Source organism: Odontesthes bonariensis, chromosome 3 (genome assembly GCF_027942865.1).
Source record: "Odontesthes bonariensis isolate fOdoBon6 chromosome 3, fOdoBon6.hap1, whole genome shotgun sequence".
Taxonomy (NCBI): Eukaryota; Metazoa; Chordata; class Actinopteri; order Atheriniformes; family Atherinopsidae; genus Odontesthes; species Odontesthes bonariensis.
Genome location: NC_134508.1, coordinates 40,873,939 through 40,901,662, shown reverse-complemented (window position 1 = coordinate 40,901,662; position 27,724 = coordinate 40,873,939). Strand labels below are relative to the sequence as shown.

The 27,724-nt window shown below is 43.6% G+C and overlaps 2 protein-coding genes across 3 annotated transcripts in view; one reads left to right on the top strand and one right to left on the bottom strand.

The window, feature by feature from the left end:
• The window catches only part of ip6k1 (inositol hexakisphosphate kinase 1), a 151,941-nt gene extending 147,769 nt beyond the window's left edge, over nucleotides 1–4,172 (top strand). For both annotated transcript variants that reach the window (XM_075461826.1, XM_075461827.1), the window contains exon 9: nucleotides 60–4,172. In XM_075461826.1, coding sequence (XP_075317941.1) covers nucleotides 60–560 — 501 coding nt within the window. In that variant the 3' untranslated portion in view covers nucleotides 561–4,172. The remainder of the gene's footprint in view (nucleotides 1–59) is intronic.
• A 3,570-nt stretch (nucleotides 4,173–7,742) lies between these two features.
• asb14a (ankyrin repeat and SOCS box containing 14a) overlaps nucleotides 7,743–27,724 on the bottom strand; it is a 49,455-nt gene continuing 29,473 nt past the window's right edge. Inside the window, exons 6-13 of the mRNA XM_075461825.1 lie at nucleotides 13,456–13,701; nucleotides 13,187–13,358; nucleotides 12,028–12,133; nucleotides 10,166–10,345; nucleotides 9,770–9,898; nucleotides 9,446–9,574; nucleotides 9,191–9,344; nucleotides 7,743–8,423 (exon numbers count right to left, since the gene is read on the bottom strand). Of these exons, the coding sequence (XP_075317940.1) occupies nucleotides 8,248–8,423; nucleotides 9,191–9,344; nucleotides 9,446–9,574; nucleotides 9,770–9,898; nucleotides 10,166–10,345; nucleotides 12,028–12,133; nucleotides 13,187–13,358; nucleotides 13,456–13,701 (1,292 nt within the window). The 3' untranslated portion in view covers nucleotides 7,743–8,247. The remainder of the gene's footprint in view (nucleotides 8,424–9,190; nucleotides 9,345–9,445; nucleotides 9,575–9,769; nucleotides 9,899–10,165; nucleotides 10,346–12,027; nucleotides 12,134–13,186; nucleotides 13,359–13,455; nucleotides 13,702–27,724) is intronic.

Genomic DNA, 27,724 nt, shown 5'->3' with positions numbered 1-27,724 from the left:
TTAGGCTTGTGTGGCTGAGTTGTCCTGCTCTGATGTTCTGTGTTTGATGGTGTCTGTAGGAACTCGAGGGCCCCCCGGTCCTCAGCTCCGGACAACATGCAGCCTGGCAGCAGAACCCTGCGGAGCCCTGTTGTGTTCCAGGTCCCAACACCCCACCTCCCGCTGACACTCCCTGGGAAACAGACACGGTCCAGAACGCGGACCCGGGGTCACTGTCCTCTCAGGGACCTGGACATATGGCCCAACCCTTCCCCTCCCCTCACCTTCCCACACAAGCCCCGCCCACTAAAGCAGACTGCCGCCCCTTCGTCCCCCGCCCCCCTTCACCTCACGCACATCCAGACGCTCCCTCCCCGGCCCCCAGTTTAATTTCCCCGCCCTCTCCTCTGTCGCAGCAGCTCCCCCTGGTGGATGTTCGTATGATTGACTTCGCCCACTCCACCTTCAAGGGTTTCCGCGGTGACACAGCAGTGCATGATGGGCCGGATCGGGGCTACGTGTTCGGACTGGAAAGTCTGGTCAACATTCTGGAGAGCCTTCAAGACGAGAACGTGCCGTAGCTCAGAACCCCCATCCCCACACACACACACACACACACACACAGTTTGTATTTTTGTCTTTGTGAGGCCCCTGTCCTGTGAGGGTCTGTCCCAGGGCGAGGACATGCCAAAATGGCATCACTTTCCAAAAAAAGTCCTCACACCTACAGACTAGTTAGTCCTTACAGGGATAGACATACAACTACGTGCTCTCTCTCTCTCTCTCTCTCTCTCTCTCTCTCTCTCTCTCTCTCTCTCTCTCTCTCTCTCTCTCACTCTCACTCTCACTCTCTCTCACACACACACACACACACACACACACACACACACACACACAGAGGTCGTTGGTGCAAACTGTGCCGCAATTTTCTCCAGAAGTGAAACACCTCAGCTGTAAATAAGGAGTGGGGTTGCCAAGGATATCACCTTGGCAACATGGGCATTCTGCAGTCAAGTAGTTACTATAGCAACAGCTAGGAGGTGGGACAGCAGAGCCAAAATGGCGGCAAATTGCAAAGATGATTCGAAGAACCTCTGCGTCTCTGCACAACACACACACACATGTAGTATGGATTTCTATTCTTGTGAGGACCCTCATTAACAGTGCATTCCCTGAACTTAACTGTCACAATTTCATGCCTAACCACGACCACGTTCTCTCCATGTTCTGGGTGGCATTTAAACCATCGGAAAATTACAGGATGCGGTGCAGAGACTCCTGAGCATTTATGGCGTGCTGTTCCGCTGGTTGGTGGATTTAATTTCCATCATCATATTGTTTAACTAGGGTAGATATTACCATGTTACCATCTGTCAGATCAGGGGAAAAAAAGATGTTTCGCTGACTTAATTTTCTTTTAAGATGTACAAAAACAAAGGGAACATTTTGAAATAAAAGAACGTCTGTCTTGACAGGATGTAAAATACAGGAGGACCAGTGAGATGGTGAAAACCATGAGGTAATTAGAGATATTATTACAGCAATTTAAAAAAAAATCACAGAGCTCAGATAATGATAGGAGAATCCAGTCTGAATAGGGCTTTGATTATCATATCACTGTCTTCACTGTGCTGAATGATTAGATATGCAGAGTTTGAAATAGAAAGCTTGTCTTTGCTCACCTACAATGTAAGACTTGCACATTTCCGGTGGGTACACCCTGAGAACTGACTTTGAAGAAGGGAACGTCTCGTGTCCAGCTAAACTAGACCAAAGCAGAGTATTTTTACATCTTCCAACATATCTCTTAAGAATCTTGCATAAACTTTCCAGCTGCAGGATTTGACAACAGCCATTTATCACATTTGCACTGTGAAGCTCAAAAATTACAAATAATGTAACAATAACGGACTATGAAATATGCCTTCACTCATGAGGTCTAAAACTCAACCTGGTCCTCACAAAGATAGACAGACACACTCACACGTCCTGGTAACAATTGTCGGTTGAGCTGTTTGACAGCAACTGCGGGACAAAGTCTCCTCTCTGACCGACCAATGAGCTGAATCCCAGGGCCAACGCCCACTTTACTCCTGCCCTCCACGCTCCCTGACCCCGCCCATCCTCACTCCCTCTGTCTCCACGGAAACCAAACCCGGACAGGTAAACTGACTCTTTTAGCGTTTCCCTGAAAACGCTCTCAGAAACACATCCAAGAATCCATTAAAGCAATAGATGGCGATGAGAGATGATGACTGTTTTCCTTCGGCAGTGCAGAGCGCCGCATCACCAAAAACGGCGATGAAGTGCAGCGGAAACGTGCATCGTAGATGTAGGCTTAATGGAGAAAATATAGTTATTTAAATATAATTTTTTAAACAATGTTTGTTCATTTTATTGGGATTCATTAAGAAAACATTAATAGTCTGTGTCCTGTGAATTCATCATCTGGAGTATTGTGTGATATTGGAAGCAAAATTGGCACTTTTCCCAAATCTAATGTGGTGGACTTTTATTTTTATTACTTTTTGCAAATCTCATGAAAAGATCAAAGTGGGTGCATCCAAAGCCTAGACGTAGTTAAAAAGCTATATTGCTGTATTTTCTGTTGCAAAGACTCACTTTAGCCACAATGTGTACTAATCTGCAACTGAAAAAATTACAGTTCAAGTAATATTTTGTTGAAATTAAGAGTGCCCAACAGCCTCAGGAAGTTCCTTTCTTAAAAAACAAACTACATAATTGTCAAAAAAGTAAAGTTAACTGCTCTTCTGGAGTCATTTGTCATATAAATGTTTTATATGACTTAATATACTTACTGTAGGTTGTGACTGTGAAATACGTAGAACACAGTTTTTTTTTTTTTTACTTCGATTTACAAATAAAAAGAGAGGTCCAGATGATGTGCAGAGAAATCAAAATAATGGATCCAGACTCTTAAAGGACCCTGTGGTGGAAGTTGGCTTGTTGGTGTCGTCTTTTCATGCGATTTGTTAACAGTAACGCAAATAAAAAAACAGTCTTTTTTTTCATGGCTGGGTGACATGGCTGAATAACAAGGCTATTTGATAAGAAAACAATTTTTCTGATATACATATAATATTATATATATATATATATATATATATATATATTATATGCATATTTATTGTGATATTAATCACAGAAACGGGAAATTTGAGCTAAGAAAAAAACAGGACAAAATTATTATTATTTTTTTTACAATACAACTCTGTTGAATTGTAAAAACCTTGAACTGCCTCAAAATTAAAGATATTTATTTATATACAAATATATATAAATATATATATGTATTATAAATCATCCTGTAACTGTCAGCAGAACTGGTAACAATGTGTCCCTTTCATTTCATCTGATTGGTCCAGATTAGACAGTGTTGGCCAATCAGATTTATCCATTTATGCTTCCTTTAAAAAGTGTGAGGCTGGCCTTGATGCAGCGCTGCCCCCTGCTGGACAGCAACAGGAACTTAACCCCAGGAATCAGAAGAAGAAAGAGCAAATATGAATATTTTATTTTTTGGTTTATCAAGGTAATAATTTATTTTTTTATTGTACCTTTACCCCTATGTACAGGTAATTGTTGTTGTGTTTTTTTTTGTTTACATGTCTCCCCTCTAAATGTATAAAATGTAAAGAAATTAAGAGACATCATGTGTGAAATGTCAGGAGTAGAATGAGCAGTATTATTAGAGCTAACTCAGTTCTGTATTTTCTGCTGCTTCAGCTCCAGATTCCAGACTTTAGTCGGCTCACTGAGCACTTCTGCCTGCTGGGAAGCTCTGTTCAACGTGTGTGTGTGTGTGTGTGTGTGTGTGTGTGTGTGTGTGTGTGTGTGTGTGTGTGTGTGTGTGTGTGCTAGAAAAGACGTAGATGGCATCTTTAGTCTTTGGTTTGTTTCACTTCACATTTATAAAGCTGGTAAAGAACTGCATGCACATAAACGTCCTCTTGTTTGAGTCCATTTTCACCGCCACATCAAACGTCCTCGTTATAGTCTTCACAGAGTCTCAAGCAGAAATGGTGGCGTGACCTCTCAGATCATAAAGGATATTAGCCTCTGTGATTGATGGGACTTATTTAGTAGCATTTTGTTTTTTTTGCATCTGACATCATCCTGACTGTTTGTTAGAACAGTGAAAGTAAGTGAGATTAAATCTTTCCAGAAGCTTTTGCCTTGTGTTGTAATTCCAATCCGGACAAACAGACATTTTCTCAACAGGTCAAGACCTATCGAGCTAGAATAGAGACAAGTTTGTGTGATAACGAGTACAAGTACAAATCAAACATACATGTTTATAAGCACAAAACTAATGTCTCTATTCTAGCTCCTTAAAGACCTCTGGGTCACAGAGATTTCTCCACATTCTCTGAATCTTTTGATGATATTTGTTTTTTGTAAAATGCTGAACCTCTGCCCAAGTTTACTTCTGAGAGACTCTGCCTCCCTAAAGTGCTCTGTTTATACCCAATCATGTAACTGATATGTTGCCACCGACCCGACTCTTTTGAGACGTTTTGCTGCCATCAAATTCTAGATGACCTCACATTCTTAATGAAATATAGTCTCACTTTCACCATTAGATACGATATCAGTTATTTACTAATTTAAAAAAATCAACACTAACTTAAATAAAAAAATAAGAAAATTACTTAATTTAGATTTTTCAAGAGGTTTTATATGTTCTTTGATTTCTTTTTTACTTTACTGTGAAACAAATGTACTATACGTACATGTGTGGACCTACAAAAACACAAGAGCCAGCATACAAAATATACAAATAAACAAAGACACAGAATAGATTGACACTTTTAGCAAACATATCAGTTATTTTAGGCTAACTCACTCATCAGAGCAGGAAAATTATTTAATTTGAGAATTAAGTTACTGAATTGTGGCATATTTTTGATCAATTTGATCATTTCTAGAATGCGCTGCTGAGGGTGGCAGCACGTTGGAGTAGCTCTGTACCTCACATTGAGATTTATTCTTTTTTCTAAATTTCATTCCTGTTTTTTCTTGGAAGAAATTGCATTTTTTGGACAACTGTTCCTTCCTGCCTTGGATGCTGTGCAGCTGGATTGATTTTTCCCAATACTTTTGTATATTTTGCTCTTTTGTTATGATGCATAACCATAGCAACAAGGTGGTTTACAACAGGGAGCAGCTGATTAACATTGGAAAAGCAGAAATAATTCGACAACTGAAGCCAGAAATCCCACTGGAATTGAAAAGGAGGCGTCGTGGATGCAGAGCAGGAGCAAAGAGGAGAGAAAGAAAGAAGAAGTTCAAACCATCTCTGCCATCCGTCATCATGGGCAATGTAAGATCGTTAGCTAACAAGTTGGATGAACTTCTAGCCTTGACAAGGACTCAGCAAGAATATCGGGAATGTAGCATTATGTGTTTTACTGAGACATGGCTGCAGGATCATATCCCCGACTCCAGCGTCTCTCTGCCGGGCTTCCTGACTGTACGAGCAGATCGAGATTTAAATAGTAGCAGAAAAAGGAAAGGGGGTGGATTGGCAGTGCTTGTCAACAACAGATGGTGTCACCCAGGACATGTTACTGTTAAGAGTCGTCTCTGCAGTCCTGACATTGAACTATTGGCAGTAAGTTTTCGTCCATATTATTTGCCAAGAGAGTTCACCAGTGTTGTTTTGGTGGCTGTTTACATTCCACCCTCAGCTGTTGCCGACACTGCATGTGATGTCATCAGTTCCGTTGTTGCTCAGATACAGACACAACACCCCAATTCTTTTGTGGCAATATCTGGTGACTTTAATCATGCCTCACTCTCTGCTACACTGCCAACTTTTCAACAGTTTGTCAGCTGCTCTACCAGAGAAAACAAGACATTGGATTTGTTTTACGCAAATGTCAAGGATTCATACATTTCCAAATCAAGACCTCCCCTGGGTAAATCAGATCACAACCTTGTTTTTCTCTGTTCAGCATATAAACCCCTTGTCCAGAGACTACCTGTCACAAAAAGGACTGTTAGAAAGTGGTCACAAGAAGCTGAAGAAGCCTTACAGGGTTGTTTTGATGCAACCGATTGGATTTCTCTTTGTAAGCCACATGGAGAGGACATTAATGCCATGACTGAGTGTGTGACTGACTATATAAACTTCTGTGTGGACAACACCATCCCCACCAGAACAGTGAGATGCTTCCCTAATAACAAACCCTGGATCACCAGTGAGCTAAAGGAACTATTGAACAAGAAAAAAAGAGCCTTTAGGGAGCGAGACAGGGAGTTACTGAGGAGTATACAGAAGCAGCTCAAAGTCAAGATCAGAGAGAGCAAGGAGGTGTATAGAAAGAAGCTTGAGAGTAAACTGCAGAGGAACAATATCAGAGATGTGTGGTCAGGAATGAAGAAGATCACAGGCCTCAAACAGAGGGAGGATCGGATGGATGGAAGTCTGGACAGAGCAAATGAGCTGAACACATTCTTCAACAGGTTCAGTTCAGGAACAAGCTCACCATCCTCCCCTCCTGTTCCCAGCCAAAGAGACATCCCACCCTCCTCTGACCCACAGCTTTCCTGTAACATCTCCACCTCCACCTCAGTCATGGATTCTTCTGCTTCCACTAGTTTGTCTTCAACCCAATCAGGAGATGCTGCTGTCCCCTTTGCCTCCCCCTCCCACTTTTCTGTTTCTAGAAGTCAGGTGAAGAGGCAGTTGGAGAGACTGAACCGGAACAAGGCTGCAGGTCCAGATGGTGTCAGCCCCCGAGTCCTGAAGGCCTGTGCAGAGCAGCTCTGTGGGATTCTGCAACACCTTTTCAACCTTAGCTTGACCCAAGAGAAGGTACCACTGTTGTGGAAGACATCCTGTCTGGTTCCGGTACCAAAGAAAACTCATCCTTCAGACATCAATGACTACAGACCTGTTGCCCTGACATCCCACATCATGAAGGTCCTGGAGAGACTCCTGTTGACCCACCTGTGTAAGCAAACCAGCACATATCAGGACCCCCTGCAGTTTGCTTATCGCCATGGAGTTGGAGTTGAAGATGCTATCATACACCTGCTTCAACAAACCCACTGTCATCTGGACAAAGCAGGCAGCACTGTGAGGATCATGTTCTTTGATTTCTCCAGTGCATTTAACACAATCCAGCCTGATCTGCTTCGTCTGAAACTCCAGAAGACTCAGGTGGAGGCCTCAACAATCACCTGGATTAATGACTACCTGACAAACAGACCACAGTTTGTCAGACTGAAGAATTGTGTCTAACCAGGTGATCAGCAGCACAGGAGCACCACAGGGGACTGTACTCTCACCATTCCTTTTCACTCTGTACACTTCAGACTTCCAGTACAAGTCAAACTCCTGTCATCTACAGAAATATTCAGATGACTCTGCAGTTGTCGGGTGTATCAGAGATGGACAAGAAGCTGAGTACAGAGAGCTGGTGGACCGCTTTGTGGCATGGTGTGGGAACAATCATCTCATCTTGAATGTTAACAAAACAAAGGAGATGATTGTAGATTTCAGGAGAAACAGGGTCAGATCAAACCCTGTTTCCATCATGGGAGAAGAAGTGGAGGTGGTTGAGGAATATAAATACCTTGGTGTTCATGTGGACAACAGACTGGACTGGAGACACAACAGTGAAGCCATCTACAAGAAAGGACAGAGCAGACTGTACTTCTTGAGGAAGCTAAGGTCCTTCAAGGTTTGCAACAAGATGTTGCAGATCTTCTACAAGTCTGTTGTTGAGAGCGTCATTTCCTCTTGCGTCATCTGTTGGGGCAGCAGCATCAGAACCAGGGACCTAAAAAGACTCAACAACCTGATAAGGAAGGCTGGTTCTGTTCTGGGGACGACTGTGGAACCTCTGGAGACAATAATGCAAAGAAGGATTTTGCATAAAATCAAGAGAATTATGGACAACCCTGAACATCCTCCCCATGAGACTGTTATCGGAAAACAGAGTCTCTTCAGTCAAAGGCTTCTTCAGTTTGGATGCAAAACGGACCGCTACAGGAAATCATTCCTGCCCACAGCCATCAGCATCTATAATAACTCCTTGATTTAATTGAGCTACATCAACATTTAATTTCCCTCTGGGATAAATAAAGTATTTTTGAATTGAATTTGAATTTGATTTCAGTAGTCAAACCATCTTTATTTTGAGGAGAAAACTAATGTGTCATTAATTGGTGAATAAATAAGACCACTGTGATGTTGAGAATCTGCTCCTTGGGATTTTCGTTCCTGCTCTTTTAGCCTCAGTCCGGCGTTCCGCTCTGCCGGTCCAGCAGGCTGTACTCCCTGTACAGGATATAATCCTTGAGCCGCTCCGGCAGCGGCAAGAAGCTCATGAAGATGGGCGAGCGAAGACGAAGGCGGCCGAGACGCAAACGGATCCTCAGCCGGCAGAGATGCTGCAGACAGCGGGGGTTTTCTGGAGAGCCAGACAGGAAAAAAAACAAGGATTAGTGGATGTCTTACCTCCGAGCTAACTGAGGCCCCATCCACACATAGCCGGGTATCTGCTAAAACGAATATGTTTTTCTACGTTTGGACCTGTCATCCACATGAAAACGCATCATAAACGAATATTTTTAAAAACTCCGGGCAAAGTGAAGATTTTTGAAAACTCCATTTATGCATTTGCGTGTAGAAAGAGATAACCGGAGTTTTGCGTTTTCGAATTCATCACAATATGCGCCAAAACAACAACAAATCTGCTCTGACGTCAAACGTGCGACCTTTGTTTACTGAAGAAGCATGGATGCCTTGAGAACTGTGGTGGTTATTATTGTGCAGGCGCTGTTTACTGCCTTGATTTTACACGCCCAAGTCGTACTCCCAGAGGAACCTGTCCTCACTCCTGTCGCTGTCGGAATTATTACGTCCTCATATCGAGGGGCAGTCCACTGTCATGCGATCACCTGTCAGTGTGCTCAAAAAAGTTGCGTGCACACTTTATTATTTAGCTGACGAGGGCAGATTACGCAAAACAGCAAATGCATTTGGGTTGTCAAGACAGGTTGTCTCAAACATTGTCAGTGATTGAAAACGCAGATGTTCGGTTATGTGTGGAAGGTTTTTTTTTTTTCGAAAACGAGGTAATGTGGATACAAATTATTTTATAAACGGAGGGGGGAAATATTCGGTTTTAAAAATACCCGGCTACGTGTGTACATAGCCTGAGAAGACTCTATTGACCTAGCATTCTGCAGATATCCGGCCACTGCTTCTGCTCCATCAGAGCCGCCTTCAATTTGGAGCACAGGGTCACGTGATCCGCATAATCCAGCAGAATGCGAACCACGTGGCCTGACAGGCGTTTCAGCCAGGAGACCGTGATCACCTCGCAGAACTGCGCTGACAGACAACAGAGGAACTTTCAGCGTAACGTAAATATGACAGAGCAGCACATTAAGTGACAAAACCCAAGTTAAAATTTTTATTTTTTTTTACCATAGTATCTTTAATCACGGAGCAGGTCCATCCCTCGAAGTCTTCAGGGATGTGGGAGCCATTGCCATAGGGACAGTCGAAGCAGCGCTCCACATCGTAACCAAAGCTGCACAGCATCCTGAGAAGCACCTGACACAACCAAAATACTGGAGTTACTGAGTCCAATCAGACACACTTTTCAGGGTCAAATTCAGATTCGGATATACTTTATTAATCCCCAAAGGGAAATTCTTTTGCTACAGTGATCCATTGGAGATATTAAAAGCAACAGTAGTAATATTAAGAATGGAAATACCTACATTAAAAACAATTGTGTCAGTTCACCTCGTCTTTGAGAGCGTACTGCAGTGCTGAGGGGAAATGTGTGGTGTTTATTCTGCAGTAGTAGTTGACGTTGGCTCCATAACGCAGCAACATGTTGATCAGCTCATAGTTACCCAGACGCAGGGCAACCTAAAGTCAGACTCACAGTCAGGTGAGTCAGGTACTACCAACAGTCTTCCACCGCTAAGGGTTTATGTATCAGGTCATAATCAAAAAAGAATTTTTTTATAAATACGACATATTACACGTCTAACATTTATTTATTGAACAAAAACTAAGCTAAAATGCAGAAGTAGTGTCTGAAAAGCTAAATAATTCAACATCTGTGAGGCTGGAACTGTCAGTTCTGTGCTGATTCTCTAACAAACACATGCATGCAGACACACAGGGAAATACCTGCAGACATTTGACCGGGTCTTGGTTGGCCATGGCGCCGGCCTCCAGCAGCAGTTTTGCTGACGCCATGTCATTATTAGAAACGGCGAAGGAAAGAGCAGACTTCCTCTCGTCATCAAAGCTACGCCGAAGCCAGGGAGAGAGCATGTAGTTGGGGTCATAACCTGCATCCAGCAGGACCTAATGGGAGTCGTGAACATGTGCTGATGATACGTGTGTAAATGAGGGAAATAAGTTTTATATACCATGAGAATATGAAGGTAACTGCTGCTACTTTGTTTTGGACAAAAACAAATTATAAACAGAGAGGTGGTTATTATTCATGATGGGTTTGTCACTGCGAGCAACTGTGAGTCACAGAGTAGTTGTAATAATATCAAAGTCCCTTTGAGTCAATGTCTTGTCAAAAATCCATTATTTGATTGAAAATTTTCTTTATAATCTGCAGAGCGCACTACGTCTGTTGCATTTATTTATTTTTAGGTGGATAAATGAAAAGATTCATTCTTATGGATCATTTTTCATGAGGAAACAGAAGAGACACGGCTGAGATTTGTTCTGCTGTTCTGGTCTTTTTAGTTTCTACCGTTTTTCATAATTAATCTATTCTTCTGGTTCTACATTCTTAGTTTGTTTACCTTTTCCTGCTTTCAGTTTTGTATCTCGATCCTGATTCCCTATTTTCCTCATTTCCCCCACAGTTGTGGTTATTAGCTCCACTGCCACGCCTGTCAGTTATCCTCAGCTGCCATCACTCACCAATCAGCCCTCAGTATTCATGCTCCCTGTTTTCCTTCAGTTCTTGCCAGTCTCATTGTGGCGCCTTTCGTCTTTAGTGATTCATGTTGAGCTTAATAATCTCAGTTTCTCAAAATTTTAAAAGCCTGCTGATGGTTTACAAATCCCAGAACGGTTTAGGGCCAAAATACATCTGTGATATGTTCAGAGAATATAAACCTAGCAGAGCTCTTAGATCCAAGGACTCAGGTCAGCTGGTCCAGTCCAGAGTCCAGACTAAACATGGAGAAGCAGCATTTAGCTGTTATACCGCAAACAAGTGGAACAAACTGCCAGTGGAGAATAAACTTTCACCAAATGTAGACATTTTTAAATCCAGGTTAAAAACATTTCTTTTCTCATGTGTCTATGCATGAAATCTGCACAGTATCTTTTAACTTGACTGTTGCTTGTTTTTAAATTCATTTAATGATTTTATTTGTTTCTCTTTATATTATTTTATGTATTTTTAATGCTTCCCTGCTTCAATGCTTTTATTTTATATAAAGCACTTTGAATTGTTTGTACATGAAATGTGCTAAACAAATAAATTTGATTTGATTTGATTCTTGGTTTTCCTACAGTCCTTTGGTTTTGTTTCCACAGTTGGTTTTTAGTGTTCCGGCTTCTCCATGCTTTTTATAATGAATCAAGTTAGTTTTTCTTTAACCTGCTGCTTCAAGTTTGCTTTTTGGGTCCATTCAGGACCCTTTGATACAAGCAGGCTGCTTAAGTTTAGCCAGAACAGAGATGTGTCTGTCACCAGCTCTCGTCCAACCCCACTTAACATCCAGGCAGTGGAAGTATTTATATAGAGCATGTGGTTTTCATATGTGGTAAAAGTATTTCCTGATCCCTCTTAGTTGCTGACTCTTTAAATTTATGCCAGCTGAACTTTTAGCCAACCTCTTTTCCTGTCAGAAATATCATGTAAAGACTTTAATATATTTTACATACATATAGGATGGACCAGAGTTTCTACACCTGTTCTGTCTGTGTGCTGTACTGGTACCAAAGCACAGAACTTGCATAGAGTTTGTACGTGACAAAATTAAATCCCAACAATCATCGCTCACAAGACACACCTTGATGCAGTCTGTGTGTCCTCCTGCAGCAGCCGAGTGAAGAGGACTCATCCCACTGTCATGTACATCTGCCTTGGAAGTGACGGGAAGCAGCAGCTTCAGAGCTCTGACGAACACACAAATTAGATATCTGTACAATACCTTTATATAAACACGTGTAAAAATGAGACAAACATAAATAATACTAACAAATATAGCATACAAATGTCTTGGTCGCACAGCTTGTTAAAAGGTGGGACTGGAGCACCTTCATTACAACCTGCTGTTCTGTGTGAAAGAAACGAACCGGGGGTCACAGTTTCTGTGCTTTATATCCAGCAGTTGTTGAGTCAAAGGGCAGAATGAACATCTGTCTCAAAGAGAGAAAACATGGCTCGAGATGCCTCGAGGAGCCTTTCCTGAAAATAGTGGCTAAAAGAATCTGACTAACTCTAAAAGTGTCAGCCCTGCATGTTTTCCATGTGTCCAACACCCCTGATCCAAAACAATGGTTCAGCTCTGCAGAGGGCTGATGAATGATGACCTATTCATAGGAATAATCTGTGCTGGTGCAGGGAAACATTGAAAACATGCAGGGCAGTGTGTCTTGAGGACCAGATTTGGGAAACTATACTAAAAGACCCTGAACATAAAATTCTGAACCTGTAAATGAGCTTGATATGGGCTCATTAAGTAGATAAATACTGTAATAATTTAAATGCTATAGTACTGCATACACAATATCTCAGTCTTGGCTGTCAGTCATGTTCTAGAAACACTAAAAGCTTCATTTCCAACATAAAATTTGACACTAACTTGAATCAAACCCTCCCATAGACCTATCACCTATCAGATTTTCACTGAATGATCATCATGTCCAAAATCGTTTACAATAAGGACATCATCATGATATCTATAGAAAACTTTTTTAAAAATCCTGCTATGAGACTAAATAACCTTTGTTTTTGTAGTTTTCTTGATCTCTATGTTTGGCAAAATAGTTTCTCTCACACTCAAATACGTAAATATGATATACATATCGTATTGACAGCACGATATTGATATTTCCTTCGGATTAATCAATATCCCTTCCTTAGTAGCTGCATTAATCTTTTTAAAGAGCGAAAAAGCTAAGAAATACTACCTTTCTCAGCAGCAATGGGGAAGATAAAACACCTACTGAAGGTATCCGTGGTGTGAGACGCGGTGGATCGGCATGCATCCGGTGTGTGTGGCAACGTTTGCGTCAGCTCCGTATTCCAGCAGCAGACTGATGACGGCTGGATCTCCTGACGCAGACGCTTCGTACAATACCGAGGCCTCGTCCTGCGCCTGGGACAAGACGTCTGTTCCTATAGAACCAACAATAGCAACAACGGTAGGAGCCATGTTGTATTTGGTTAACGGAAACACCTGGATGAAGTTGTAGTGTTCAGGTTCTTCTCCCACCTTTCTTCAGGAGAGTCTCCACTACCTCCAGGTGTCCTCCCTGAGCAGCCAGTGCCAGCGGCGTGAGGCCGTAGGTGCTGCAGGGATCTGGCTGTGCTCCAGCCTCCAGGAGCAGGGACACAAGTCCTGCTTTGCCCATCTTCGAAGCCTCGTGGATAGGGCGGCGGCCATGACCGTCCTCCTGGTTCACCCTGGAGCCCCCCTGGAGCAGCAGCTTCACCAGATCAGAGCGCTCTGAACGGATTGCTGCAGAGATCCAGCAGGAAAATCCACCAGTGATGCGTAACTAATGTGTTTTATTTGATTAAAAAAAATCCACAACTACATCAGGAGGCTGTTCAAGATTAAAACAATGGGCGTCATGCAAGAACCGTTCGTACGCACAGATTTGTTCTTAAATCGTCCGTACGAGTGATTTACGAGAATTTGCGCATTCACCAATCTTTTCGTATTTTACGTTTTCTTTCAGGTACTAACAGAATTTACGCATGATCCAGAGCTGTCGTAGGAGTTTCGTAAAATAGTCGGCTGTTATTCCAATCAAGTTTGCTTGACTAATGGATTGTATATTTAATTACTTTGAAGAAAACATAAATAAATATACATTGTACCCCATAATTATGCTGACATTATTCTGTTTGACTTAAATTGTGCACTAATTGAAGGTTAATTTGAATCTGTATATAACAAGGTTAATGTGAAGCGTAACCAGCAGCTGTCTTGCTACTTTTGGATGCCTTAGTGCGTCAGGCTCTTGAAGAGACCGTGTAGATATCCATGTGGAGACAGACGAATGGCTGACATCGCGATTTAGATCCCAAAGGACTGTGCTGCTACAAATATGCAGCTTGCTAGAGCCACAACTCCAGAGAGAAACACGCCGTTCAAACCCAATTCCACCACACGTCCAGGTCCTCAACACCCTTGGATTTTTGGCCACTGGAACCTTTCAGAGCAAGATTGGAGACAGATCGGGGGTGTCCCAGTCCTCTCCGAGTAGTGCGCTCCCCTTGGTCATCAAAACTCTCATCAGGTTATCACCCATGGTACATCAAATTCCCAAACACCACTGTCCCACAAGTACAAATTAAGAGGGACTTTCATCCCGTGGCTGGACTGCCAATCATAATTGGAGCACGAGACACATATACGCATCAAAACACCCGTGCTGTCGTGGAGCGCACTGAGCTGAAGGCCAGGTGGGTGTGTCTCGATATCTCGTTCATGGCGCAATATTGCCATGAACGAGGGTCTCCACCTGAACCAGCCCAGGCAGACCAGAAGGTGTGGTGCAAGAAGACCCCCCTCATGGACCACCCCATCAAAGTGCCATCATGATGAGGCAACAACTGATTGCACGGATTTAGTTGCAGTTATCGATCGCCTGCCCAGGGCGAGACGTTTTTTTTAAGCCATTTTCATGTCAAACCATTTATTTTTTTATTTCGGTGACATGGTATTAACAGCACTCCTAATTGCTTCCCATTTCTTCGCTTTAGCAGGTCCCGTAATTCCACTGCTGACACTGCTAAAATGACAGATTTTCTTTTTTGGATCTCTGAAAGCAGAACTTCAATCTCAGAGCCCGTAAAGTTGTTCTTTATGCGCCTTGATGACATTCTCATGACTCAACACTCAACACTTCCTGGCACAGGAGAGAGGAAGCACAGCTCCTAATATGGTATAATTTAGGGCGTGGAATATGCAAATCTACTATCCTCGTGCACGTGAACTTAGATACGCACGAGTGTGATTCATCATTTACGCAGGTCGTTTACACACTTTTTCCGAAGTTAAGAGCGCTTGTTGAATCTGACGTACGAGACCTTCTTACGAAAAAAGTGAGAGAAATTTAGAATAAAAATACGAAAATGTTCTTGCATGAGGCCCATTGAACCCAAACCTGAGGTCTGATACCTTTAACACCTCATCCCCAGGTGTCACAGATGGCGTAGTCTGCTTTTGATCTTGGGCAGCCATCAATCTAATGAAAGATCACCTCAGTTTATCCTGTTCAGAACTGATTTGGCCATCCCTTTTCACTGTTTTGATTGCATGTTGCCCTTTGGCCTCTTCCATTTATTAAATCCTCCGTGATCACTGACCAATCCACCCAGCCTCAGATTTAATGGGCAGGTGAGTGCTTCTCTTCCTTCTGTTATCAGCAGTGAAGGTCTCCCTTAACCTAGACAGCCATTGTTGACCCTGTTCTTTTTTGAAGAAGACATCCATCCATCCATCCATCCATTATCTGCCGCTTGTCCGGGGATCGGGTCGCGGGGGCAGCAGCTTGAGCAGAGAAACCCAGATGTCCCTGTCCCCGGCCACTTCCTCCAGCTCTTCTGGGGTAACCCTGAGGCGTTCCCAGGCCAGCCGAGAAACATAGTCTCTCCAACGTGTCCTGGGTCTTCCCCGGGGCCTCCTCCCAGTGGGACGGGCCCGGAACACCTCACCAGGAGGAATCCTAACCAGATGCCCGAGCCACCTCATCTGACTCCTCTCGATGCGGAGGAGCAGCGGTTCTACTCCGAGCCCCTCCCGGATGACCGAGCTTCTCACCCTATCTCTAAGGGAGAGCCCAGACACCCTGCGGAGGAAACTCATTTCGGCCGCTAGTATTCGCGATCTCGTTCTTTCGGTCACTACCCACAGCTCGTGACCATAGGTGAGGGTAGGAACATAGATTGACCGGTAAATCGAGAGCTTCGCCTTCTGGCTCAGCTCCTTCTTTACCACGACGGGCCGGTGCAGAGCCCGCATCACTGCAGACGCCGCACCGATCTGTCTGTCAATCTCCTGCTCCATTCGTCCCTCACTCGTGAACAAGACCCCGAGATACTCTAACTCCTCCACTTGGGGAAGGATCTCATTCCCGACCCGGAGAATGGGCATTCCACCCTTTTCCGGCTGAGGACCATGGTCTCAGATTTGGAGGTGCTGATTCTCATCCCAGCCGCTTCACACTCGGCTGCGAACCGCTCCAGTGAGAGCTGAAGGTCACAGCCCGACGACGCCAACAGAACCGCATCGTCCGCAAAAAGCAGAGACCCGATTCTGAGGTCGCCAAAACGGACCCCCTCAACGGCCTGGCTGCGCCTAGAAATTCTGTCCATAAAAATTATGAACAAAATCGATAGACAAAGGGCAGCCCTGACGGAGTCCAACTCTCACAGGAAACATGTCCGACTTACTGCCGGCAATGCGGACCAAACTCTGACACTGGTCATACAGAGACCGAACAGCCCATATCAAGGAGTCCGGCACTCCATACTCCATACCCGGAGCACCCCCCACAAGAGTCCCCGAGGGACACGGTCGAACGCCTTCCAAGACAACCCTACAACATCCAGAGCCTTGAGGAACTCAGGACGGACCTCATCCACCCCCGGGGCCTTGCCACCAAGGAGTTTTCTTTAACCACCTCGGCAACCTCAGCCCCAGAAATGGGAGGCCCCACGTCCGAGCTCCCCAACTCTGCTTTCCTCATCGGAAGGCGTGTCGGTAGGATTGAGGAGGCCCTCGAAGTATTCCCCCCACCGACTCACGACGTCCCTAGTTGAGGTCAGCAGAGCCCCGCCTTCACCATACACAGTGTTGACGGTGCACCACTTCCCCCCCTGAGCCCCCGGATGGTGGACCAGAAACTCCTCGAGGCCGTCCGGAAATCATTCTCCATGGCCTCCCCGAACTCCTCCCAAGCCCGAGTTTTTGCCTCAGCAACCGCCGAGGCCGCTGAAGTGTATGGACGACAAAATGGAGCACAAGGCGCATGAAGAAGGCCGAATCAGGTTCATTTGGGTCCACAGCTGTATAGGTTCAGCAAGTGCATAATTGTTGCGTGCGCCTCCGCGCGCCTCCGCGTAAGGCACGGAGATAGACTGAGAAATAAACACTTAACACAACCAAATAAGGAAAGATTTGAACGGAGACATCCTTAAGTTAGACCATATCTCTTGGCTAAATGCTTGGACTAGACAGTGGCCTTGAGCAGGCACGCTCTTAAAAGAGAGGCTTCCCTTCAGGACAGGGAGAGGGTTTTTCATCTGGCTAATTGACACATACTCTCTCCAGGGAGATGCAACTTTTCTGTAAATTTGAGACGGACCTGACGACAGAAATAAAGATTTCTTTGTTCGACTAAGTCCGTGTCAGCAGACTTCTTCACCACTCATTTCTACATCGGCTCGGCGACCTTCCCTCATATTTACTACATTTTGGCGTCACAAACTAAAGTTTTTTGCTCTGCGATTCAGCTTTCGCCTGTCCTCCCGGGGAGCTGTGTGCTCTGAGGCCGGCTAATCTAAACGGTGAGGTTTTTTTTCTCTCACCTTCTCATGGGGAGCAGCTGCACGGGAGGCTGGATGACTGTCGTTTTGCAAGTGGGCATGTTTTAAGGGCCTGTCCGGGGGGAGAGGTCACCTGCGGTTTTCAGTGAGTGGGGGAGACTCTGTCTAAATTGTAAAAGGTTAGTGATTTTGTAGTTGATGACGAATATTTTAACAGAACTGTGAGTTGCTGTTATATGGTTAAAAAGTGCGAGCGTGATACACGCAGTGATGTCACAAGGACTTTGGGCTGGTTAAATACTCTGTGGCGCCGCATTGTGATTATAAGCCGGTTTTGCCATCCAGTAGGAAATTCAACTCAAGTGTCTTTGTATTCGGCCCATAGAGCTTGTTACAATGTATGTTAAGCAGCTTCGGTAAACGAGTCTTAAGTAATAAAGAGTTATTGTGAGTTGGGCATTGTGGTGGGGTATACGCGGATGCGCGCCCCCACAACAGGCCTACTGAGTCACAGTGTTTTCGTTGGTCTCGTCAATAATGCATCATAACTATGCAGTGTGAAGGCGTGGCGCTTGCTTGTCACATGTCAGTCAGTGTGTAAATTTGCTGAGACGAAATCACAGACGCTGTTTTCGGTCTTGGAGCCATTACAGCTTCGGTAAAATGATTATGCGCGTTACCGCTGGGCGCGCTGAGTTGTGGAACAGGTGTCGCTGAGAGACACGTCAAGCGCTAAGAAGAGTTGTTGTTATTTACAGGTCGGTTGACCTGACTGTGGCATTAAGTGATCAGTAACTTTCGTCTGTAAAATGAGTTCGGGCGTGGCCCAGTGCACGCTACAATTATAACAAATTAAACAGCTGTCGACATAATATGAGCGAGGAGATACGCGGGTGCGCGCACAGAGAAAGTAGAGAGAGAAAATATGCCGGCTTGGGGTAAATGTTTTCTGTTGTCTGGATGTTCGGTTCAAATGTGTTGTGAAGTCTTGGGTTTAAATGTTATATGTGTATATGTTATATGTGTATATGTTGTCTGTCGGTAGTTACCCACTAACTTTCATACTGTACTGTCGTACTTTAATAAAGTGTTCCTATTGATGATAGATAAACTGACACATAGTGAGATACGAATACATGAACATATACGTGTCTTCACATAGTTTATGAAAATAACATGGGTGTATGATTGCTGAAGACAGGACAATGACTGTCAAATTACGAGTTCTTGTGGCGGATTTCATCCAGTGTCTTCGCTGTGAGACGTGCCACAGGAAACAGTGTGTCTGATAAGATCTGTCCATCTATCCAATGAGACGATCAGTGTGTGCGGATTCTGATGTGACTGATGGGCCCATGCATGTCTCGGGCATGGTCCAGACATGTTCTGGTGGACCCATGTCTGTTTCAGGCATGGGCAGTGTGTAAGGAAAAAAGAAAAAGTGGGGGAGACGGAGTGTGTGTGTGCTCACAGTGGTTTCTGACAGCAAAACAAGGGAGAAGAAAAAAAGGCGTTTCTGACTTAGTGCGAGAGAGCTGTTTTCCCAACAAGTGGAACTGAGAAATACAAATAATGATCCCAAAATGTCCAGGAAGAGAAATGGAAGGCCATCTGCATCGATTTTTTGTCAAAGAGTACGATCTACATCCGCATTCTGAGACCAAACACGGAGCTAAGTGTGCCAACATTACGCGTCAAGAAAAACAACAAATTGCCCGAAAATTAAAAGGCTTTGTTTGTTTGTTTTGTTTGATATTTCAAGTTTTGAACAAAGTAAATGTCATAACTTGTGTTTGATGTTATTTTTCTTTATTCACTTGGATAGTTTGATCGTTGATTGGTGGAGTAATGTGGGTTTCATAACCTGACAAATTAAAAGGATTTATGTTATAATAACAGAGCAACAAGCAAAAATATTTTTTACATCTATGCAAATATATATTAAATATTTGTAACTTGTATAGGTAATAAATTCAGTTATTTAACATAAAGGAGTTACATTTATTTTACATTGCATTTCTGGCCCTTTGAGGGCAACGATTATGCTGATGTGGCACTCGGTGAAAATGAGTTTGACACCCCTGTCTCGGCACTCTTTCCGCCCCTCAGGGTCGGTGCTGAAACCGTGCACGGGGGAGTGAAAGACTCCTGATGAAAGACCTCCAGCTGAATTGCTGTCAAAGGCCAGCTTCCACTGGAGGGGGGAAAAGTGACGAGATCATATTTTTTAATCAGTGGCCAGAACACTGCTGCTGTGTGTTCAAGTAGTAGCATCTATGGCATCAGAAACTATAAGGTTACTTCACGCATTAATGATTAAGGTACCTCATAAAGTGACTGTGATATTGTTACTTAACAAAACATTTTATTTGTCTCCTTCCAGACATCTCTCCTGCATAACTGTTGTTCTTTCACAGCCACACCTCGTGGTAGAGAGATGGACTTCACTTGATCCATCCTCACAGCTGTCTGCCCAACGAGATGGAGAGCATCCGGATTACATATCAGAAATGACTATTAGTGTCTTACCCAGGCCAGACTTGAATGCTATACCTTATGAAAATGCAGAAATAAATATGCTTGTCGACAGGTCACATAGGAAAAACCCTGATGACACAAATACTACAAAAGTTGCTGTGTTAACAGAAGCTGAAGTTCTCTTAAAACGACCACAATCAAATAATTGTTCTAATCAAATAGCTGAATTGGTAGTTGTAATTAAAGCTTGTAAGTTAGAGAACAAAAAGGTTGTTAACATTTACATTAGCAATCAGTATGCTCCCTCAAAAGTATGCGGGTTAGCACAGCAAGGGAAAAATAGTGTATGTATGATGACATCCACAGGTGAATCTATACGTCATAAAGAATTGATTTTAGCATTATTAGATGCTATTCAGCGGCTAGCTAAAGTAGCAATTTATAAATGTGCTGGACACATAACAAGCTTGTTTAAATCATGGTGCAGTATTGAGTCATTGACTAGGTCATGTCTCAACAGGGGGGATAGCAACAATAAAAAACAAGGTTTTTACAACATATGGTTTTACTAATTACTTAATAAATAATAAATAAGTAAATATTGTAGGAGCCATTCTTGGTATTTGATTTGGTATTTGTTTTTGGTTTGACATGTGATTTGTTGTCATTTGGGTTTTTGGAATTGTGACACCTGCTGGAGGACATTTGTACCTGCATGTTGGAATTTGTTTAACCTGGCTGGTGATTCACCTGGCTTATTTGGCCCAGGTGAATAATCAGGCCACAGCTTTGGAACAAAGAGAGCTCTCAGTGAGCATTAGGCTTTTGGAAAGGAACAAAGACGCCAGCGGGCAAATGATTTTCAATGTAGCATATTTATTTATGTTGTTTTCTGGACGTTTTTTTTTGTTTATGGAAACTTGGAAAATGGAAACATTTATGATTTAGTGATGGACTTTGAAACTGGAAGAATCTTGAGTTTGGAACAATGGAATAAAACCGTTTGTAAACAATTGAAATCACCTTTGGCGTCACGATGCAAGTGCTTATAAGAGGACACTTCATAGTTTGAAAATCTTTCTGCATTGGAAGCATAGTTTGGACATACTCTTGCGTTTGGACTGGAACCTGGATTCATGAAATGGACTGCAAACATTTCACTTTCATTTGGATATCCTCTTCAAAGACAAAGACTGCACTCATCTCTTGCAACGGTGGAGTGAGTATAAAAAAGCATTGCACACAACGGGCCGCCGCGCTCGCAAAGACTTTGCGCTTTAAGTTTGGAACATTGCCATATTTGAGTTTGGGACTTACAGAAACATTGAACTGATTTAGAACCCTTTTGAGTTGATTATAAAGTGAATACCTTTTTGAGTTTGAATTGAAAATGGCAGAGACAGAAGAAGAGGAACCGAACACAGAAGAAGAGAACTTAGTAGAGCGGCAGCACATGGAAGCCAAAAGGAAACTTTTACAGTTAATAGGCAGCCGTAGGGGAAAACTTGGATACTTGACAAAGAAAAGAAACGAAATTGACGCTTTAATTACGGCTGGAGAAGACAAGGAAAATGTGCTAAAGCAAATTGACATTCTTGAAAGAAGCTTTAATGAGTTTAAAGAGTTACAAGACACAGTGCAAAGTTTGATGAAGAATGAATACGAGAGAGAGGCTGATGAAGCTGATTGGTTTATCCCGAAATATACCAGTTTCAGCACATTTCTGGAAGACGTTACGAAATGGGCAATGAGCAGCGAAGAAGTAGTTCTACAGGAGGGAGAAGATCTGGTAGTCCCAGAAGACAGCGTATCTCAAACTGGCCGAAAGGCAATGAGCAAAGCCCCTAGTGAATATGGGAGTGTTACATCCAGACAGCCATCTAAAGCGCAAGTAGTGGCAGACTGGCAGAGGCAGACTGCGCAGCATTGAAAGCAAAAAGTAAAGCGTTAAATGAAAAGTTACAACTGGACATTGAGGAGGTCAGGTTAAAGGCACGCAAAGAAAAACTTGAAATGGAAACTGAGCTGGCTGCCACACAAGCAAAGGCATTGCGTGAGTCGAAGGAAAGACGCTCACTGATTGGCGCCTATCCATACGATACACCGACCGAATATAAAATTCCCACAACAGCGCAGAGGCCAGTGAAACCACCAGCTCAGACACCAATAACTCCCCAAAGTCAAACAACTCATGTACAAAGGTCTGTTCCTGCTGCTGATGGCAACAAACAAATTGCTGATGTTTTGAAAAGGCAGACGGAAATAACTGAATTACTTGTTAAACAACAAACACTGTCTTTGTTGCCAGATAGGAATGTCCCAATTTTTGATGGCGATGCACTTGAATTTAGAACGTTCATCAAGGCATTCGAACAGTGTGTAGAAAGGCATGCAGCTAGCTTGGCAGACTGTCTTTACTACCTACAGCAATATACCAAGGGCCAACCTAGAGATCTTGTAAGCAGTTTCTTGCACATGGACCCAAATGTAGGCTTCAAAGAAGCAAAAAAGGCAACTGGAAAAACAGTTTGGAAACCGCCACAAGATAGCATCTGCTTTCATGTCCAAAGCATTAAATTGGCCAGACATAAAACCTGAAGATGGCAATGGGCTGAGGTCTTATGCTCTGTTTTTAAACAGCTGCTACTATACCATGAAGGACATAGATGGCCTAAAGGAATTGGAGAACTCCACCAACCTCAGACAATTAGTGTCTAAACTCCCCTACAGAATGAGAGACAACTGGCGTGGGCATGTGAGTGCCTTACATGACAAAGACAAACAAGTGACATTTAAAGACCTAGTGGACTTTGTTGACAAGCAGTGCAGGGCAATGCTAGACCCGGTTTTTGGAGACATAAGTAGCACAGTGGATGCTAAAAGGGCCCCTAGAACAAAACAAACTGTGACCAGCAAATCCAATGCCAGATCCAGCTTTGCAACCACCGTCGATCATGTACCTGCCAACAACAATGACCCACCTGGACATAAGCAAAAAACAAACAAGAGTGCATTCAACAAGCCATGTTTATTCTGTGGAAAGAATCATACATTTGAAAACTGCCAGCTGTTTGCAAGAAAACAAAACAATGAAAGAATTCAATTCTTAAAAACAAATGGAATGTGCTTTGGATGCTTGGAGAAGGGACACATGAGTAAGACATGCTCCAATAGAATGACTTGTGACAAATGTTCGCTATCTCACCCAACTGTTCTGCATATCCACACAGGAAAGCCAAAGGATGACGGACAAGCGGATCATGCCTTACCTGCAACAAGTGCACTGGTGTCTGTGGGAAAAGACCACCTGCAGGACAGTGAGTCACAATCCACCTTAGCCATAGTCCCCGTAAAGGTTAAAGTTGTCAATTCAGATCAATTTGTACGTACTTACGCCTTTTTAGATCCCGGTAGCTCCTCCATGTTCTGCACTGATTCCCTGAAAAGAAAGTTAAACACCTGTGGAAAAAACTGCACAATTCTACTGCAAACCATGGGACAGGAGAAGCCTGTCAACAGTAGTGTAGTCACCGGCCTAGAGGTCAGCAGTATGGAGGAGCACAAGTTTCACAAGCTCCCAGACGTTTACACACAACCAAAATTGCCAGTGTCAAAACAGCACATACCCAAACAGGAGTCAGTACAGAAATGGTCATACTTACAAGAAGTCAAACTGCCACAACTGGATGCTGAAATAGAATTGTTAATTGGAACAAATGCTGCCAAACTCATGGAACCCTGGAAAGTCATTAACAGTAGAGGTAGTGGGCCGTATGCTGTTAAGACCCCCCTAGGCTGGGTCCTCAATGGACTCATGCAAGAAAGCACATGTGACCTCAAAGGCAGCCATGCATGTGCAGCGGTAGTAAATCGCGTTTCAGTGGCCAACTTGAATGAGTTGTTGGTAAACCAATACCATCACGATTTCCCAGAGAAAGAATCTGAGGAGAAAACCGAAATGTCAATAGCAGACAAACAATTCATGTCGATTATGGAAAAATCAAAAGAATGGAAAAATGGCCATTACTACTTACCTTTACCCTTGAAGGAGGAGAATGTAAACATGCCAAAAAATTACCAGCAGGCACAGCAATGCGTTCTTTCCCTGAAAAGAAAATTAGAGAAAAATGCAGAGCATCATTCTGAATACACAGCCTTCCTACAGGGAGTGATTGAAAGTGGCTATGCAGAAATGGTGCCAGATGATGAGCTGAACAAGGAAAGCGGAACAGTCTGGTTTCTTCCACACCACGCCGTACATCATCCCAAAAAGGGCACTCTGCGAGTAGTTTTCGACTGCTCAGCATCCTTTCAAGGAACGTCTTTGAATAGTGCACTGATTCAAGGCCCAAACCTCACTAGCAACCTGGTGGGTGTTCTCCTGCGTTTCCGCCAAGAGCCTGTTGCATTAATGGCGGACATAGCAAGCATGTTCCACCAGGTGAGGGTAGCTGAGAAACATGTCAACCTCTTGCGCTTTCTATGGTGGCCAAATGGTGACACAAGTCAGCCACTCAGACAGTACAGAATGACCGTGCACATATTTGGTGCAACATCTTCACCAAGCTGTGCCAGTTTCGCACTCAGACAGACAGCAGAGGACTTCAAAGATCTGTTCTCTGTGGAAGCAATGGAAACGATCAAGTCCAATTTTTATGTTGACGACTGCTTAAAATCAGTGGCAACCGAGAATGATGCAATGTCCTTGTGCAAGGAGCTAGAAACTGCATGTGAAATGGGAGGCTTCCGCTTGCACAAATGGATATGCAATAACCGAAATGTTCTTATGTCCATTCCACAGGCAGACAGAGCACAACAAGTGAAAGATCTTGACCTGGAAAAAAGTGAATTGCCTGTGGAGAGAAGTCTTGGAATTCAGTGGCATGTGGAAAAGGATGAACTGACCTTTTCTGTGAGCCTAAAGAATCAGCCATGCACAAGACGAGGTATACTTTCTGTAATAGCATCTGTATATGATCCTCTTGGCTTCATCTGCCCATTTGTCCTTACAGCTAAAAACATCCTGCAGGACCTGTGCAAACAAAACCATGCCTGGGATAAAGACCTACCAGCGCACCATGTGCAGATGTGGCAGGAGTGGCTGACTGGACTGAGACACATTGGAGAGCTTGCAGTCACCCGGTGCATGAAGCCTGCGCACTTCGGTCAGGTAACCTCTGCACAATTACACCTCTTCAGTGATGCCTCAGAAAGTGGATATGGTTGTGTCTCCTACCTCCGTCTTGAGAATGCAAACCAGGAAGTACACGTCTCCTTTGTCATGGGGAAGTCACATGTAGCACCCCTGAAGCAAATGACCATACCAAGACTGGAGCTTACTGCAGCAATGCTCGCAGTTAGAATAGACAAGCTAATTAGAACAGAGTTGCAGCTCACACTTGAAAGTTCAGTGTTCTGGACCGACAGCACAGCAGTGCTAAAATACATAAGAAATGACAACAAAAGGTACAAAACATTTGTGGCCAATAGGGTGCACACGATAAGAGAAATGACCGAAGTTAAACAGTGGAGACACATTGAGACAAAACTCAACCCAGCAGACTGTGCATCTCGTGGTTGTAAAGCCATTGCACTTACCCAGTCCACCACATGGCTTAGTGGCCCACACTTTCTTAGGAAACAAAATTCTGAATGGCCAAAGTCTGATATTGACACACAGACATGTAACGATGGTGATGTTGACGTGAAGAGAGATGTTGTAGTTATGGCAACCACAACCAACCAGAATCCAACCCACGATTTCATTCATCACCACTCAAATTGGAACAAACTTAAGAGAGCGGTCGCATGGCTACTGAAGCTAAAAGACCTACTGTTGAGTCTAAGTCAGAAAAGAAAGGAAATACTTACCGGGATTAGTCCCACACCTGAAAGGGAAGACCTGTTGGAAAGAAAAATGAAGACAGTGAAAAAATGCATGATCACACAACCTGTGACCTTGAATGACCTTAAAAGAGCAGAAAATGCAATCATCCACTACACCCAACTGGAAGCGTTTCCTGAGGAAATGGAAGCCCTGCAAAGGAAAAATGCACACCTAAGCCAAAAGAGCCACATTCGCATGCTCGATCCTATACTGCAAAATGGACTGCTGCTTACAGGAGGAAGGCTGAGCAGAATGGCCATGCCGGAACGTCAGAAACATCCAGTCATCCTCCCAAAGGACCACCATGTGTCCAAAGTGATACTAAGAAACATTCATGAACAACTAGGACACATGCTGGCCAGATTAAGACAGCAGTACTGGATACCAGCAGCAAACGCTCTGGCCAGAAAAATCCGATCTGAGTGCGTGTTCTGTAGAAGACAGCATGCACGCTTAGGAGAGCAAAAGATGGCAGACCTGCCAAAGGAGAGAGTGACACCTGACTTACCACCTTTCACCTATGTAGGAGCTGATTACTTTGGCCCAATAATGGTAAAAAGGGGACGAAGCGAAGTTAAAAGGTATGGCGTTATATTCACATGCCTCACAACTAGAGCAGTGCACTTAGAAATAGCAAATTCCCTTGACACTGACCCGTGCATACACGCAATTCGTAGGTTTGTCAGCAGAAGAGGCCAGATAAGATCAGACAACGGAACATTTGATTTCCGCCGACCGTGAGCTTCGAAACGCCATAGAAGAATGGAACAAAAGCCACAAACTACACGTTGCTCTACAGCAGAAGGGCATTGAATGGGTCTACAACCCACCTGCCGCCTCACATTATGGAGGAGTCTGGGAAAGGTTAATAAAACAAGTGAAACTAGCACTCGTGGCCTTAACCAAAGCCCAAACACTGGGTCCCAACGAGTCCCTTCATACGTTCCTATGCGAAGTAGAAGCAATCATTAATAGTCGCCCACTTACCACCATCTCAGATAGTTCTGATGACCTTGAACCCTTAACACCCAACCACCTTTTTCTATTAAAGGTCAGCCCACATTATCACCTGGGTTGTTTCAGAAATCAGACACATACAGTAGACGCAGATGGAAACAAGTACAATACTTGGCTGACACATTCTGGAAGCGATGGGTTAGGGAGTATCTTCCAACCTTACAAGCAAGACAAAAATGGTTAAGAATAAAACGCAATTACATGTGTGGTGATGTTGTGTTAATTGCCGACCCTACAGCCCCTAGGGCATCTTGGATGTTGGGGAGGGTTATTGACACAAAGAAGGATTCAAAGGGGGTGGTACGTAGTGTAACACTGAAAACTAAGACAAGTGTCTTAGAGAGACCAATTACAAAGGTCTGTTTGTTGTTGGAGAATGACGTATGAATCAATGAGTGACACTGTGATATATGAACAGGTACTTTGAATTACTGTTTTGTGTGAATCTCACATACACTGATGGTTCCAGTCTTCACATGCGCACACATGGACCATGGACATCCGAAGATCTATACGTGCACACATGAGCGTCGTATCCATACACAGACACTATGCACAACATACACCACTTTATGGACTCTTGAGTGAGCAATGCCTGCAA